This window comes from Sminthopsis crassicaudata, chromosome 4 (genome assembly GCF_048593235.1).
Source record: "Sminthopsis crassicaudata isolate SCR6 chromosome 4, ASM4859323v1, whole genome shotgun sequence".
Taxonomy (NCBI): Eukaryota; Metazoa; Chordata; class Mammalia; order Dasyuromorphia; family Dasyuridae; genus Sminthopsis; species Sminthopsis crassicaudata.
Window position 1 is genome coordinate 443,925,722 of NC_133620.1, and position 13,200 is coordinate 443,938,921.

At 35.7% G+C, this 13,200-nt stretch overlaps 1 protein-coding gene across 1 annotated transcript; it reads right to left on the reverse strand.

Moving 5' to 3' along the window:
• Positions 1 to 3,875: 3,875 nt before the first annotated feature.
• LOC141539986 (uncharacterized) lies at positions 3,876 to 10,798 on the reverse strand. The gene is made up of 3 exons (XM_074263496.1): positions 10,756 to 10,798; positions 8,769 to 8,929; positions 3,876 to 7,558 (listed from the first exon to the last, which is right to left on the reverse strand). The coding sequence occupies exons 2-3, from the start codon at positions 8,904 to 8,906 to the stop codon at positions 5,027 to 5,029; spliced, it is 2,670 nt and encodes an 889-aa protein (XP_074119597.1). The 5' UTR covers positions 8,907 to 8,929; positions 10,756 to 10,798; the 3' UTR covers positions 3,876 to 5,026.
• Positions 10,799 to 13,200: the final 2,402 nt, after the last annotated feature.

Below are 13,200 nucleotides of genomic sequence, written 5' to 3' on the forward strand. Positions count from 1 at the left end.
GTATCCTCCTGCCTTTCTTAATGATTGGAACCTGTTTTATGGACTTTTTTCTATGATTTGTCTACCTATCGACTTCTAGGAGTCCTCTTTGAAGACTTCAGCATTCACAATGATGATCTTTCCAAGAACCTTTCTCTCTACAATTCCATGACCTCTTCAAAATTTGTGATTTAGATCTTCACTCTCCAGTCATCCATTGGGGTAGATGTGACTTAGATTTTACCAGCCCTCCTTACATTTACCAATTTGGAGAGATTACAATGAGGACCATTTCTCTACCTATAGAATGGAAAAGCATAATTCTAGAAATTTTGATTCATGCCAAGTCAAATACCTTTTGTAGTATATGATCTCAAAATTATAATCTTAGTCAGAATTGGTCTAAGCAGAGAAGTCATTCACAGACACATATCTTCCTCATAACAGTTCAGTTTCAACAGAAGACTTGTTTTTCTTATTTAGAAGTCTACACATAACAGTGAAAATAATCTGTCAGGGCCAGAATGTTCCTTATAGTTTTCCTATCTCTTTTCAGAGAGATGAAGGCAATTCACATCAGTTCCAAAGGTTTGCTGGAATTTATATCTTCCAGGCAAACAGTCCTAGAAGGCAGAATTTTCCATTGATTGTACCATAAAGTTTTGCAAATATTTAAGACATTGTCTGGTGAATTAATCAGAGGAATTAGGAGGATCTTGCATGTATTTTCGTGTAACTTCTCAGATAAAGGAAAAAAAATATGAAAGTGAGTAGTGAAACAGATATAGGACAGGATGATGTATAATGTAATGTTACATACCCATAATACTTTATATTTATATCCTATATATTATTATATGTAATATAATAACAATATTATAACATAACATTATTATATATAATATATCCTATATATTATTATATTCATAATCCTATATATTTTATGTTCAGGTTTTGACCCATTTATTTCTAATAATCATTAGTGATAAACATATTAATAGAATCTTAAAAGGAAGGAAATATATTGAGTGGCTAATATGTGCCAGACATTGTACTAAATGCTTTACAAATATTGGCTCCTTTGAGCCCCCCAACAATCCAGAAAGTAAGTGCTATTATGGTCCTTATTTTATAATTCAGGAAACTGGGGCAGATAGAAGGTAAGTGTCTGAGACGAGATTTGATTTAGGTCTTCCTGTCTTCAGGTCCAATATTCTATCTACTGCACTACCTAACTTATTGCCTCAGTAGCAAGTCCCCTAATTTCACTAAAGATTCATTGCCCCTCTTCATCATCAACTATCCCAGGAAACTATTCTTGGTTATGAGCCCATATCCTTTGCCTTCTGGAATATTGTATTCCAAGTCTCTACTGCTTTATTGCTGTTTTGTCCTTGACATCAGGTTGCTGATGACTTTATAGATGTGGCTGCTAAGTTATATGTAATCATATCCATGGTTCCCCAGAACTTGAATTCTTTCCTTTTGGCTACTTGCATTATTTTTACTTTTATCTGAAAGTTCTGGATTTTGACTGCAATGTCCCTGAGAGTTTTCACTTGGGGGTTTCTTTTAGATAATGGCTTCAGTATTCTTTCTATTTCACTTTGTCTTCTGATTCTAAGAGATCTGGGCAGTTTTCTTTTAAGATTTCTTTGTATACAATGTCTTGGGTCTTTTTCTTTTATCATGGCTTTCAAGTAGTCCAATGATTCTTTAGTTATCTCTTTTCTAAGTCACTTCTAAGTTTTGCTATGTTGTATCTTACATTTTCTTCGATTTTTTTTTCAGTCTTAGCTTTCTTGTTTCATGGCACTGACTTCTCTTTGATTCATTCAAATTTTCAGGCATTTTGTTGTTTGGAAAAAGTCTTATGTATCATTCCAACCTCTGAACTTTCTTTCCAATTCTTTTATTCATACCACTCATTATTTTTCAATATTTTCATCTCATTATCATTTCATTTGTTAAAAAAAAAAAAAAAAAGTTAAACTTTAAAAAAAGTTCTTGCTACACCTCCAGGAATCGTAGTTGAATTTGTGTCCAACCTGTGTTTTATTTGAGACTTTTATTGAAGATGTATCAGAATCATTTTTTTCTTCTGATTTGTATTTTTGAACTTCCCTATTACCATAATGTAAGCTTCTTTTTTTATGTATCTTTGCTTAGCCACTTCCCAACTTTTGGATTTTTATTCTTAGAGCCAGGTTCTGTATGATTCTGGAAAAAAAAAAAAAAAAGGGTTTTGGTTGGTTCTGTTAGTACTTTCTTACGGTATTGAGTGTTGCGTTAATTCAGGATCTCAGAGATAGCTTACCATGGGGACCTGCAAGCTTTCAGTGCCCTCACATTGGACCTATCCACATCAAAACCTGACTTCTGCTTCCTTGGTTTGAGTTCCCAAATTTCCTGACCTGGATTTGGGTCAGAGGAGCAGTAGGCTGCTTGCAGACTGCCCCATTAGCTGGCCAGGAAGTTGTATTGGTTCTAAGTGACAGAAATGAGTCTTTTCTTTGGTCTGTAATTTCTGCCCTAGTTATTATTTTTCTTTAGGCTGTGACTCTGCTCTTACCCAGGGATTTGAGCCTCACAGCTACTTGCTTCTGAACTTGTTCCTCTCTAGGTATATAAGATAGGTTATACATTCACTTCTTATCCTGGTTCCCCTAGGTGCAAGTCCCCTTATTAGCCTTATTAGTCTGACCCAGAACTGGTAGTGAGCAACAAAGCTGCCAGTTGGAGCCGCCAGTTGGCACTTCTTCTTATTGAAGTTCCACAGTGTGGTTTTGGGAACTCCTTTTGCTTCAGTGTACACACCCTCTCTGGGTTATAGAGTTCTAAAAGAGCTCACAACCCTTCCCCAATGTCCACAGACCTATCTGCTTCTTTTTGCTGATTCATAATATACTGTGATGTTTTCTTGGATATCTTTATCAGGATTAAGTATGATGCATTTCCTGTATCTATTTGGAGGAGGATTTTTTTTTTTTTTTTGAGATTGCTGGAATGTCATTGGCATTTCTTCTTGCTATTTTGCCATTTTCTCTAATAGTTTCTATTATTCTTGGCCCCATACAATTTCATTGTCTCTGGTAAAATATGGTCACTGGCTTGTGGCCATCAAAATAAAGTAGGAATGGGAAACCAATGTAAATGAATAATACCCAAGCTTTATTTAAGATCTAAAATCTATGAAATGCAAGCTATTGCTATCATGGAGGGGATTTATCTTTATTCTTACCATAAAATGAATGTCTGGCGTAATCTTGCACTGCATCTATTCTCTCCTGGCCTTTTATCCCTTTTGTTTCCTTTGAGTATCAACATGTATAGAAAACTCAATTTTACTCTATGGCAGGAATATATTTTCTTTCTAGTTTGCTCTCTACTTAATCATTTTGACATAATCCTTCCCAGTCCCACCTATCTTATTTCTGCTTTATATTTTTTTTAAAGAAATGACTTATTGATGGCTAAATAGTGTTTGCACATCAGAATATTTTTGGGAAGCATTTTATTTCCAAGTTAAACTCTCTAGTGATGAGATTCCCAAAGCAGTTTGAGGTTTGGTCTTTTCTATTTTATTTAATTAAATTAATATCCTCAATACTTCCCTTGAATTCCTAAACCATTTTTTCCTCTTGAAATGAAAGTTGACCTTTTTTTTTTTTTTTTTTTTTTTTTACCCAGTGTCACAAAGTGTTCCCTTGGAAATTTTATTGGTATGGAATGGAATCTGTAAATACATCTAAGTAGTATTACCATTTTATTTATTTTTTTTGATGTAGTGCAATTTTGAATATTGACAGTTTTTCTACCAATTTATATCTTCTTTTACATGTAAAAAAAGTATTAAGAATTTTGTATATATAAATCTTGCACATGTTATCAGGAGATTAATTTATGGATATTTTATGCATTTTGTAATTATTTTGAATGTAATTTCTCTTATTACTAATTTTTCCTGAATTTTGTTAGTAATATATAGAAAGGCTAGTGATTTTTATGGATTTATTTTTCATCCTACTATTTAACTGAAACTATTAGTTATTTCTGTTAGTTTCTTTGCAGTATTGCTTGGTTTTCTGAATATACTATCATGTCATTTGGAAAGAGGAACAATTTCCCCTTCTTTTAATTGATTTTTATAATATTAATTAATTTTTCATCTCTTGTTTTGTTATATCATCCAAAAACAGTATTTATTTGCTATTTTGTTTATTTTCAATTTTAATGAAATTTACTGATTTGAGGGAATACCAATAAGCTCAAGATTATTACAATAAATCAAAAAGGACCCTATTAAGATACATCCTCTCTTCTTTTCTCCTTTGTAATTGATATTCTTCTGATTGGAAGTCAAATACAATGCAGAGCAGTCCTGAGTTGTTCTTTCCATTGTTTCCAACCTATAATAATTTCTGAGGGAGTGTATTTTAAGATCAATTTAGAGCTGATAAATTTTGTTCATTGGATAAAAATAAGTCAATTTTTATTCTTCAAAGATAACTGCCTTATTCATTGGTTAGGAAGATTGACATGGCACCAATATCTCATTCTGGTTTTCATCCTGGCTATCAAAATCTGTAAGTATTTGGTAACTGTAATGCGGATTGGCAGCCCTGCCTACAGCAACTTTGGCCTCCAGGTCCATAATAATAAATACATATATAACTTCTTGAAGAAGACTCATCAGCTTTTACGTGCTAATTAAAAACCACAAAGAAGCTATAAAAATTGAGTTCTGAGATTAAGAAAAAACAATCAATTCCATATACCCTGGGCTCCCAAATTAACTTCTTTTAGACCAATTCTGTCCAATAGTTTCCTCCACATTCTATTATTTTCTTGGCTCACCAATTTCTAATCAAGGAACAAAAATACCCACCACTCATAAAAACAAAATCTGTTAGCAAATAGAAAAGATGGAATTGAATTCTCTGTTTAAAGAACAAAAAAGCCCTATTCCTAGAAATGTCACAAATGATAATTTAGTTATTTTTTTTATTCACTTGGCATTTCGGTTTCTTGGTCTTCTGCTTGCATTTTAGTAGCAGTAATAATTCCTGCGCTCTTGGACATAAGCATAGAGGGGAGTATTGGTACAGGGATGGCAGGGGGCTGAGTAGATTCTTTTCTTTGAATTAATACTCTCTGATCTCCTGGAACCAACAGTATCTTGTCTGTGTCTCCCACTTTCCCCTATTACTCTGGAATTGTATTCTGATCTGTTGTAGCTAGTACCCTCTGTGACTCTAGTATCTGATAGATTTCTATGTCCATGCTCTTTTTTTCCTGTCTGGCCAGAACTATTAGTAGATTGGTTTGTATTCGATCTATGATTATTAAGTGTAGTGTACTTTGTGTTATCATAACCAGATTCAGAGCGGCCAAATCTTTCACTGTATTGCTCAGGACTTGTTTGTCTGTGTCTGGAACCTGACTGCTTAGGGCTATCACTTGATTGCGCATGGCTAGCTTCATGTCTTCTAGTTTTTCTTGACACAGAATGATCCTGAGTTTCATCTGATTGCCTGGGGTTTATCCCTGACTGTTGTCTTCCTGGACTTTTGGCTTGGCTTTCTCCTGACTGCTCAGGACTGGATTCCCTTCTTCCTGTATTCCTTGTTCTGGACCCTGACTGTCCCTGGGAACTGTCAGAAACTCTATGGCTGTCACTGGATTGATGTCTTCCTCCTGTCCTTGACTCAGTTTTTCCCTGACTGGATGAAGAATGTTGGTGACCAGATCCTGAGTGCCTATGTCTGTCTCCTGATTCCCCTTCAGTGTGATTAGATGAACCATGTCTGGATCCCTGTCTTCTAGAGGAACCAGAGTCTGAGTGTGTAGGTGAAGACTGTCTATGACCAGAGACTGAGTCTCTGGAGTGGTTTCTTATTTGTCCTTCACTGTCACTTGCCTGGCTAGAAGTGGACCCGTGTCTTCCTCTTGTATTAGAGCCATGATGTTCCTGACTAGATGAGGATTGTTGATGACCAGATCCTGAGTGCCTATGTCTGTCTCCTGATTGCCCTTTCCTATGATTGGATGAACCATGTTTGGATCTGTGTCTTCTAGAGGAACCAGAGTCTGAGTGTGTAGGTGAAGATTGTCTATGACCAGAGACTGAGTCTCTGGAGTGGTTTCTTGTTTGTCCTTCACTGTCACTTGCCTGGCTAGAAGTGGACCCGTGTCTTCCTTTTTTATTAGAGCCATGATGTCCCTGACTAGATGAGGATTGTTGATGACCAGATCTTGAGTGCCTATGTCTGTCTCCTGATTGCCCTTTCCTATGATTGGATGAACCATGTCTGGATCTGTGTCTTCTAGAGGAACCAGAGTCTGAGTGTGTAGGTGAAGACTGTCTATGACCAGAGACTGAGTCTCTGGAGTGGTTTCTTATTTGTCCTTCACTGTCACTTGCCTGGCTAGAAGTGGACCCGTGTCTTCCTCTTGTATTAGAGCCATGATGTTCCTGACTAGATGAGGATTGTTGATGACCAGATCCTGAGTGCCTATGTCTGTCTCCTGATTGCCCTTTCCTATGATTGGATGAACCATGTTTGGATCTGTGTCTTCTAGAGGAACCAGAGTCTGAGTGTGTAGGTGAAGATTGTCTATGACCAGAGACTGAGTCTCTGGAGTGGTTTCTTGTTTGTCCTTCACTGTCACTTGCCTGGCTAGAAGTGGACCCGTGTCTTCCTTTTTTATTAGAGCCATGATGTCCCTGACTAGATGAGGATTGTTGATGACCAGATCCTGAGTGCCTATGTCTGTCTTCTGATTGCCCTTTCCTATGATTGGATGAACCATGTCTGGATCTGTGTCTTCTAGAGGAACCAGAGTCTGAGTGTGTAGGTGAAGATTGTCTATGACCAGAGACCGAGTCTCTGGAGTGGTTTCTTGTTTGTCCTTCACTGTCACTTGCCTGGCTAGAAGTGGACCCATGTCTTCCTCTTGTAGTAGAGCCAGGATGTGCCTGATTAGATGAGGATTGTTGATGATCAGATCCTGAGTGTCTATGTCTGTTTCCTGATTGCCCTTCAGTATGTGCATTAGATCTATGATGCTCAAAACTAGAGGACTTTTCTGAGCTTGAATCAGAACTTGATTTGTGTCTCTTTTCTCCCTGCTTTCTTGAACTGAGCCCATTTCTCTCTTTCTGAATCATCTTTGAGTTATGATGTCTTTCTTTAGAGTCCTTCCTGTGTCCTGAATTTGATGAGCTACTTCTCCTTCTCCTCCAGGGAGAGTTAGACCGAGACTGGTGCCTATGTCTTCCTTTTTTCTGTAAATTCGTGGAAGTGTACCATTGTTCTTGTTCTGCTTCTGGATTTGAATGATCATCACCAAAACCTTTTTCTTCTTCCTCTGTCACATTCTGTTCTTCTTGGTTTGAGTGATCTTGATCTTTTTGCTTTGACCCCGATGCTTCACAATACTTTTTACTGAGAGATTTATTGAAGGAGAGAGCCAGATTGACTAACATCAGAAGGAACTCGGCAAAATCCACTTGATTGTCATGGTCTTGGTCCAGTATATGCATGATAGCATTCACAATTTGAGGATTACTTGGATCCTGTCTCAGAGAAAATAATACAGGAAAAAGAAATCAATCCATCATACCTTATGCAAACGTGTGTTCTTAGCACACCTAGGTTGGATCCAACTGGCTATGTTTCTGGGTTGACTTACACTAATATTATGCAACTGATGTCTAAAGAGACCAGGGAGAAAAACAAGATGGGTCACAAAGAATAGCAAAGCACAGAAAGGTTACTTCAAGATAAACATGAGGGACTGAGATGATTGTGATTGTAAGATAACATATATATATATATATATATATTATGTAATGAAGGAGGGCAGAAAGAATATTTTGTAGTTATTGAGTCAGTCAGTTGTGTCCAATCCTTTGTTACCCCATAGGGCTTTCCTGGCAAAGATACTGGAGTGGTTTGCCTTTTCTAGTTGTTCCTATTTTATAGTTGAGGAACTGAGACAAATAGAGGTTAAGTGACTTGCCCAGCTTCACAAAACTAGTAAGTACCTGAAGTCAAATTTGAACTCAGATCTTCCTAATTCAGGATCAGCATTCTCTACACTGCACCACCTAGCTATCACAGAAAGAATATTAGGTACTACTGAAAATAAATTTTACCCACTTCCCTTTTTCTCCTCCAGGACCAACATTCCTTAATACAATAAGAAATTCCTTGATTCATTTCACCAGGACTTGATCCAGTTCTATTAATTCGGTTACACAAACATTTGTTGATCCTTTACTCCTTCCATGTAGAATTCCAGGGAAATCTATCTAGAGGACTCATCAATGCATCATAAGATATATGGGTTGTATGTTTGTTGCTTTTCAGATCCGAAGGTTGCATATCAAGACATCTTTACCTTTAATTCTTGAGCAACTCTAAAGATGCTAATCTACAAAGAAGACTGCATTAGCGGATAGTCTTTTCTCACTAGGAATTCTCCAAATCATTGGCAGCAAACTCTCAAATAGAAACCAGTCCTTGCCATTTGCATAGTGACTTAGAAAAAAGACAATAACATTTTCTACACTGTTTTTATTTCTTTTGTTAAATATTTCCCAATGGCATTTTAATTTGGTTCTAGAAACACTGGAAAGTTTTGTCCTTTGCCTGTGGGTCTTGAGTTTCACACCTCTACTCTATACCAGTGAAATCACAATCCCTTCCCAAAACATCAAAAAAGAGAAATTAAAACCCCGTAAAACGTGACTCTATAGACTTTTGATGGCATGTATTCCTTACCTTCAGAACTGAATTAAATTCATTTTCTAAAAGTTTCTTCAGTTCATTTTTGCTTAGTTTTTCACATTCCCCTTCCTCTTTGGCATAACGGTAGAAAATGTCGATTGTTTGGACAATACATTGCATGAGACCAGACATCTTTTGTGCAAATTTATGTGAACCTGAATAGAAAAAAATATATTTCTGTTATTTCTTTCATTTCATGATCTTATTTTTATGATAGAATATTGAATATCAGAGATGGATTTCAGTGACCATCTGCGCCAACTTATAACTAAAAAAGAATTTGTTCTATGGTAAACCTCATAGATGGCCATCTAACCTTTCTTTAATGATCTTCAATAAGAGAAATCCTGTTACTTTTTGAAGAACCTTCTTTCACTTTGGATTTCCCTAATTGTTAGAAAGTTTATCTTTTCATCAAGTATAAATTTGCCTCTTCAATTTCTACCCATTTCTTCATGTTCTATTTTTGAAATAAAAGTTAAGCTTGATTCTTTTTTTTTTTAAAATAGTGATAACCCTTTTTTTAATATTTGAAAACAGCCAATCCACCCCATCCCACAATCTTCTCTTTTTCTTAAACTAAGCAACCTTAGCAACTTTGACAATTCCTCATTTGCTAGTAACCAGAAGCTCTTCAACATTAGTAACCTTCATCAATCAAAGGAGTGATGAAAATATTTCTCATTTTTTCTTTCTTCTCTCATATAGTTTGGAAGAGAGAAGGTGTTACTCACCCAAACACAGCAAAATTAAATGCCTATTTCAAGGTAAAACAGGAAACTAGTGAAAATAAAAGGGAAAACTGTTTCTTAATCCCTAATGCAGGTTGAATCTAGAGCCAATGATTTCAACTTTTGGGCTTCTTAACAGTAGCTTCAATACACAAAGTACTAAAGAATCCCAATCTCCTCTAGAGGCCCTAGACCACTGAGTATCACCTAGATCTTGCAGGGTAGTTAAACATGAAAGTAGCTCATTAAGAGGAACTTATCTACAAAGGATGGGAATAGATCAGACCTCAGATCCTACCTCATTCCTATGCTTAATGAAAAAAAACTCTCTTTTCAACCAATCATCAAGAAGAAGCTCTGGAGTTGGACATTTAGCAAGAAGAAATGAAAGCAGAATGGTACCAGTTAAAGGAAGCTAAGTTAATAGGAAATATCTGCATTTAAATTAATCCATTGAAGCTGATGACCGAGACTGTCTCCAATTCATGTCTGAGTCAAGATATCCTCCTCATGATTTCATTGGTCATCTTCAATAATGAAGGACAAATAGCAACAAAAACATCTATTAAATGCTTACTGCATACTAGGCACTTGTGCTAAGCATTGAGGATGCAAAAAAGGAAGCAAAAGACAATTTCTGTCCTCAAGAAACTTACAGTCCAACAGATGAGACTAAAAGAATAGACATAGTAGAAAATAGACTACTATCATTTTCCCCTTACCTCCCAAACTTATTTGAACTAAATAGTCAAGCAATGCAGAACACTTGGAAGTCATGGAGGAACCAAACCTCCATTTTCATTAATTCCTCAAGATAGAGACAAACTTTCATCAGTATCAAGTGCCCTTAAAAGTACATGAACAACAAAGCTTTTATGAGCTTTTTGTACTCAAGAACATTATAATATAATAGTATTGTAGCATGTCAGAACAATAAGGGACCTTAGAGGTGATTTAATTCAATACTCTTCTTTTTACTGGAGTGATTTGCCTTTTCTAGTTGTCCCTATTTTATCGTTGAGGAACAGAGACAAATAGTTTTTTTTTTTTTAACATATGAGGAAACTGAGGCTCAGAGGATTTAGTAATTTGCCAAATGTTACTGAGGCAAGAAAAGATAGAGCTAAGATCAAAACCTATGTTTTCTACCTGAATTATCTCTTTTCTGGGCCATGCTAACTTCTAGATTTACTTTTACAGTAGCCACTGAGGTCTGTAACCTTAAAGTTAGAAAAACTCCACCAACTTACCTAATTCACTGAAGAAACAAGGAGGATATGAAGTGAAGCAGCCTTCAGGGTACCACCTGTCTGAGATGCTGGGCTTTTTATACTGGGTTAATTGTCCACTTTAGAAAGGTGACACCTTTTGTGTGGTATGCCCTGATTCATTTATGGCCAAACCCAGCTCCACCTCTGTCTCCAGGGATATTGTTTACCCAATTGATTTGTGATCGTCTTGACAGCTTCCAGATTTGGGCTGGCATCAACCCCACCTATCAGTGTACTATAGAGGGACCTCTTTGGTCATCATAACCTCCTTGAGGGCAGGGACTATAGGATCCACAATATAGGGCTGGATCTTACCAACTCTCTAATTCAAACCTCTCATTGTACAAATAAGTAAATTCAGATAATGTCTTGTATTGCTTTATTTTTACACCATATTGATTTATAATAACCTATAGATTTTTTTCTTTTCTTTTCATAGGTCAGTTTGGAGGTCAGAATCACTGTGTATATATGTATGTATACTTATATACATATATAAAAATTGATTTATGCAATAAAGGAAGTATTTTTTTCTTTGACTTTCTGGTTCTAGTTAATTTTTGTGTTACAGCTCAATAATGACCTATTTATTTTCTCTTTTGAAATTTGTTCATTTTGATTATGTATTTCTCCACCCTTCTTTGCTTTTCTTCCTTTCCTTCCACCTTCCTTCCTTTCTTCTTTCTTTCCTCTCTTCTTCCTTTCCTTCCTTCTTCCCTTCTTCCCCTGTCTTCCTGTTTCCCTCCCCTTCTTTCCTACTTCACTCCCCTCTCTCTCTCCTTTCCTCTCTTCTTCTGACCATCTTTCTCCCCTTCACCTCGAAAATTTTGACTTGGTTTGCATATCTTTTATTTCTCTATGGGCACATTTAAGGCTTTTAAAAGATATTTCTTCAAAATGTGTATGAGATACACATTCCTGAAATAGCTCATTCATTCAGGATGCTATGGGAATAAATAAAGATAAAAAGGCTTGTGAGAACAAAGATATCACTGTTAATTTATGAGGTTAAAGTAAGAAAATTTGGTCTTATTTTAAAGAATTGAATTTCAATACCATCAGTCATCTTAGTGAAAGCGATGTCTGTATTTGAATTTCACTTAAATATGATTAAAAACATTTTCTACTAGAGGGAACCCATTTAATAATATACTGTTCTCTGTTTACAACTAGGAATTAATTATATATGTGTATCTACATATCCCATCCCAAGTTTTGGAATCAACTGGAGTAAAGTCAGTCTCTCATAAGAAGATACATTTCTGTAATCATTGAACCCAGGAGTAAAGAGCTTCTTCTCGCAAGATCTTTGTTATTCTGTTTCCTAGACAGAATTAGATCTTGAATAGCATCTGATTATCTTAAATAAATTGGAATTAACTGTGGTGGGAAATGTTTGAGAAAGCAATGAGATCAGATAATTCTATATGTCAAATGTAAATGATTCTGATGGTGCATGTAAAATCTAAATTCTTGGAAGTTTCAAGTGAACTATGGGCCCCTAATTTGATGTTCCCCTTATAGTTCTATTGTTGATGATACCAGAACCATAAAGTCCCAAATATTTTTCATTACATGAACTAATTATTGGAGAAATCAAACTTGACAGACTGTACTAAATTGTATTTAGATCTGTTTTGGGAAAGATTTTAGTGAGAACATCTAAAGAGTCTCTATAAATGACTTGGAACCAAGAGAAGCAAATTTACTAAAGAGGTGGCCCTGAGGGGAAGACATTTTTTAGACTGCCCCAAGAAAAGATGCTCCAGAGACTGGACAACAAAATAGGACATCTGATTTCCTAGATGAAATTTGCTGATTAAATGGACTTTGGCAAGGGGGTTACTAAAATGCAAAAAGACTTGATGTTAGCTACTAGTCATTATTGTATTAATATGATCTTTATTTCACTGTATATTATATTCTGTATACTGAATTATCTCAGTAATCTTGATATCAAGTAACCCCCTCCAAATCTATAATTTTAGATTTTTTTTACTATAGCTTGTACTGTGATTGGACAATTTTGTTATTTTGGCATTAACTTGCCAGGAAAAATTGTTACAATTCTCCCATTGGCAAAAAAAGAAAAAATGAAAAAAAATCAAATGATTCTGATCCCATTTTGAAATTGAAACCATTCTGTATTACCTGCAATATATAGTAAAACTGCCCCAGTCATGTTTCTTTGTCTCTGAACTTAGTTCAAAAATTCAGCTGACCTGTAATGAGTTAAGCTCAGAAATTCAGTTCTCTCACTACTCACCAAATGTCATCGATTCTTTCTTTGTCACCATAGGGGCAGGGTGGAAAAAAATTATGATAACTCTGACAATTTTCTTATATTCTTATATTGTTTTCCTGCTTGTACTTAAATTGCTGTCGTAGATTTTGCCTCCAGTGTAACTCACTGATAGGCTACTC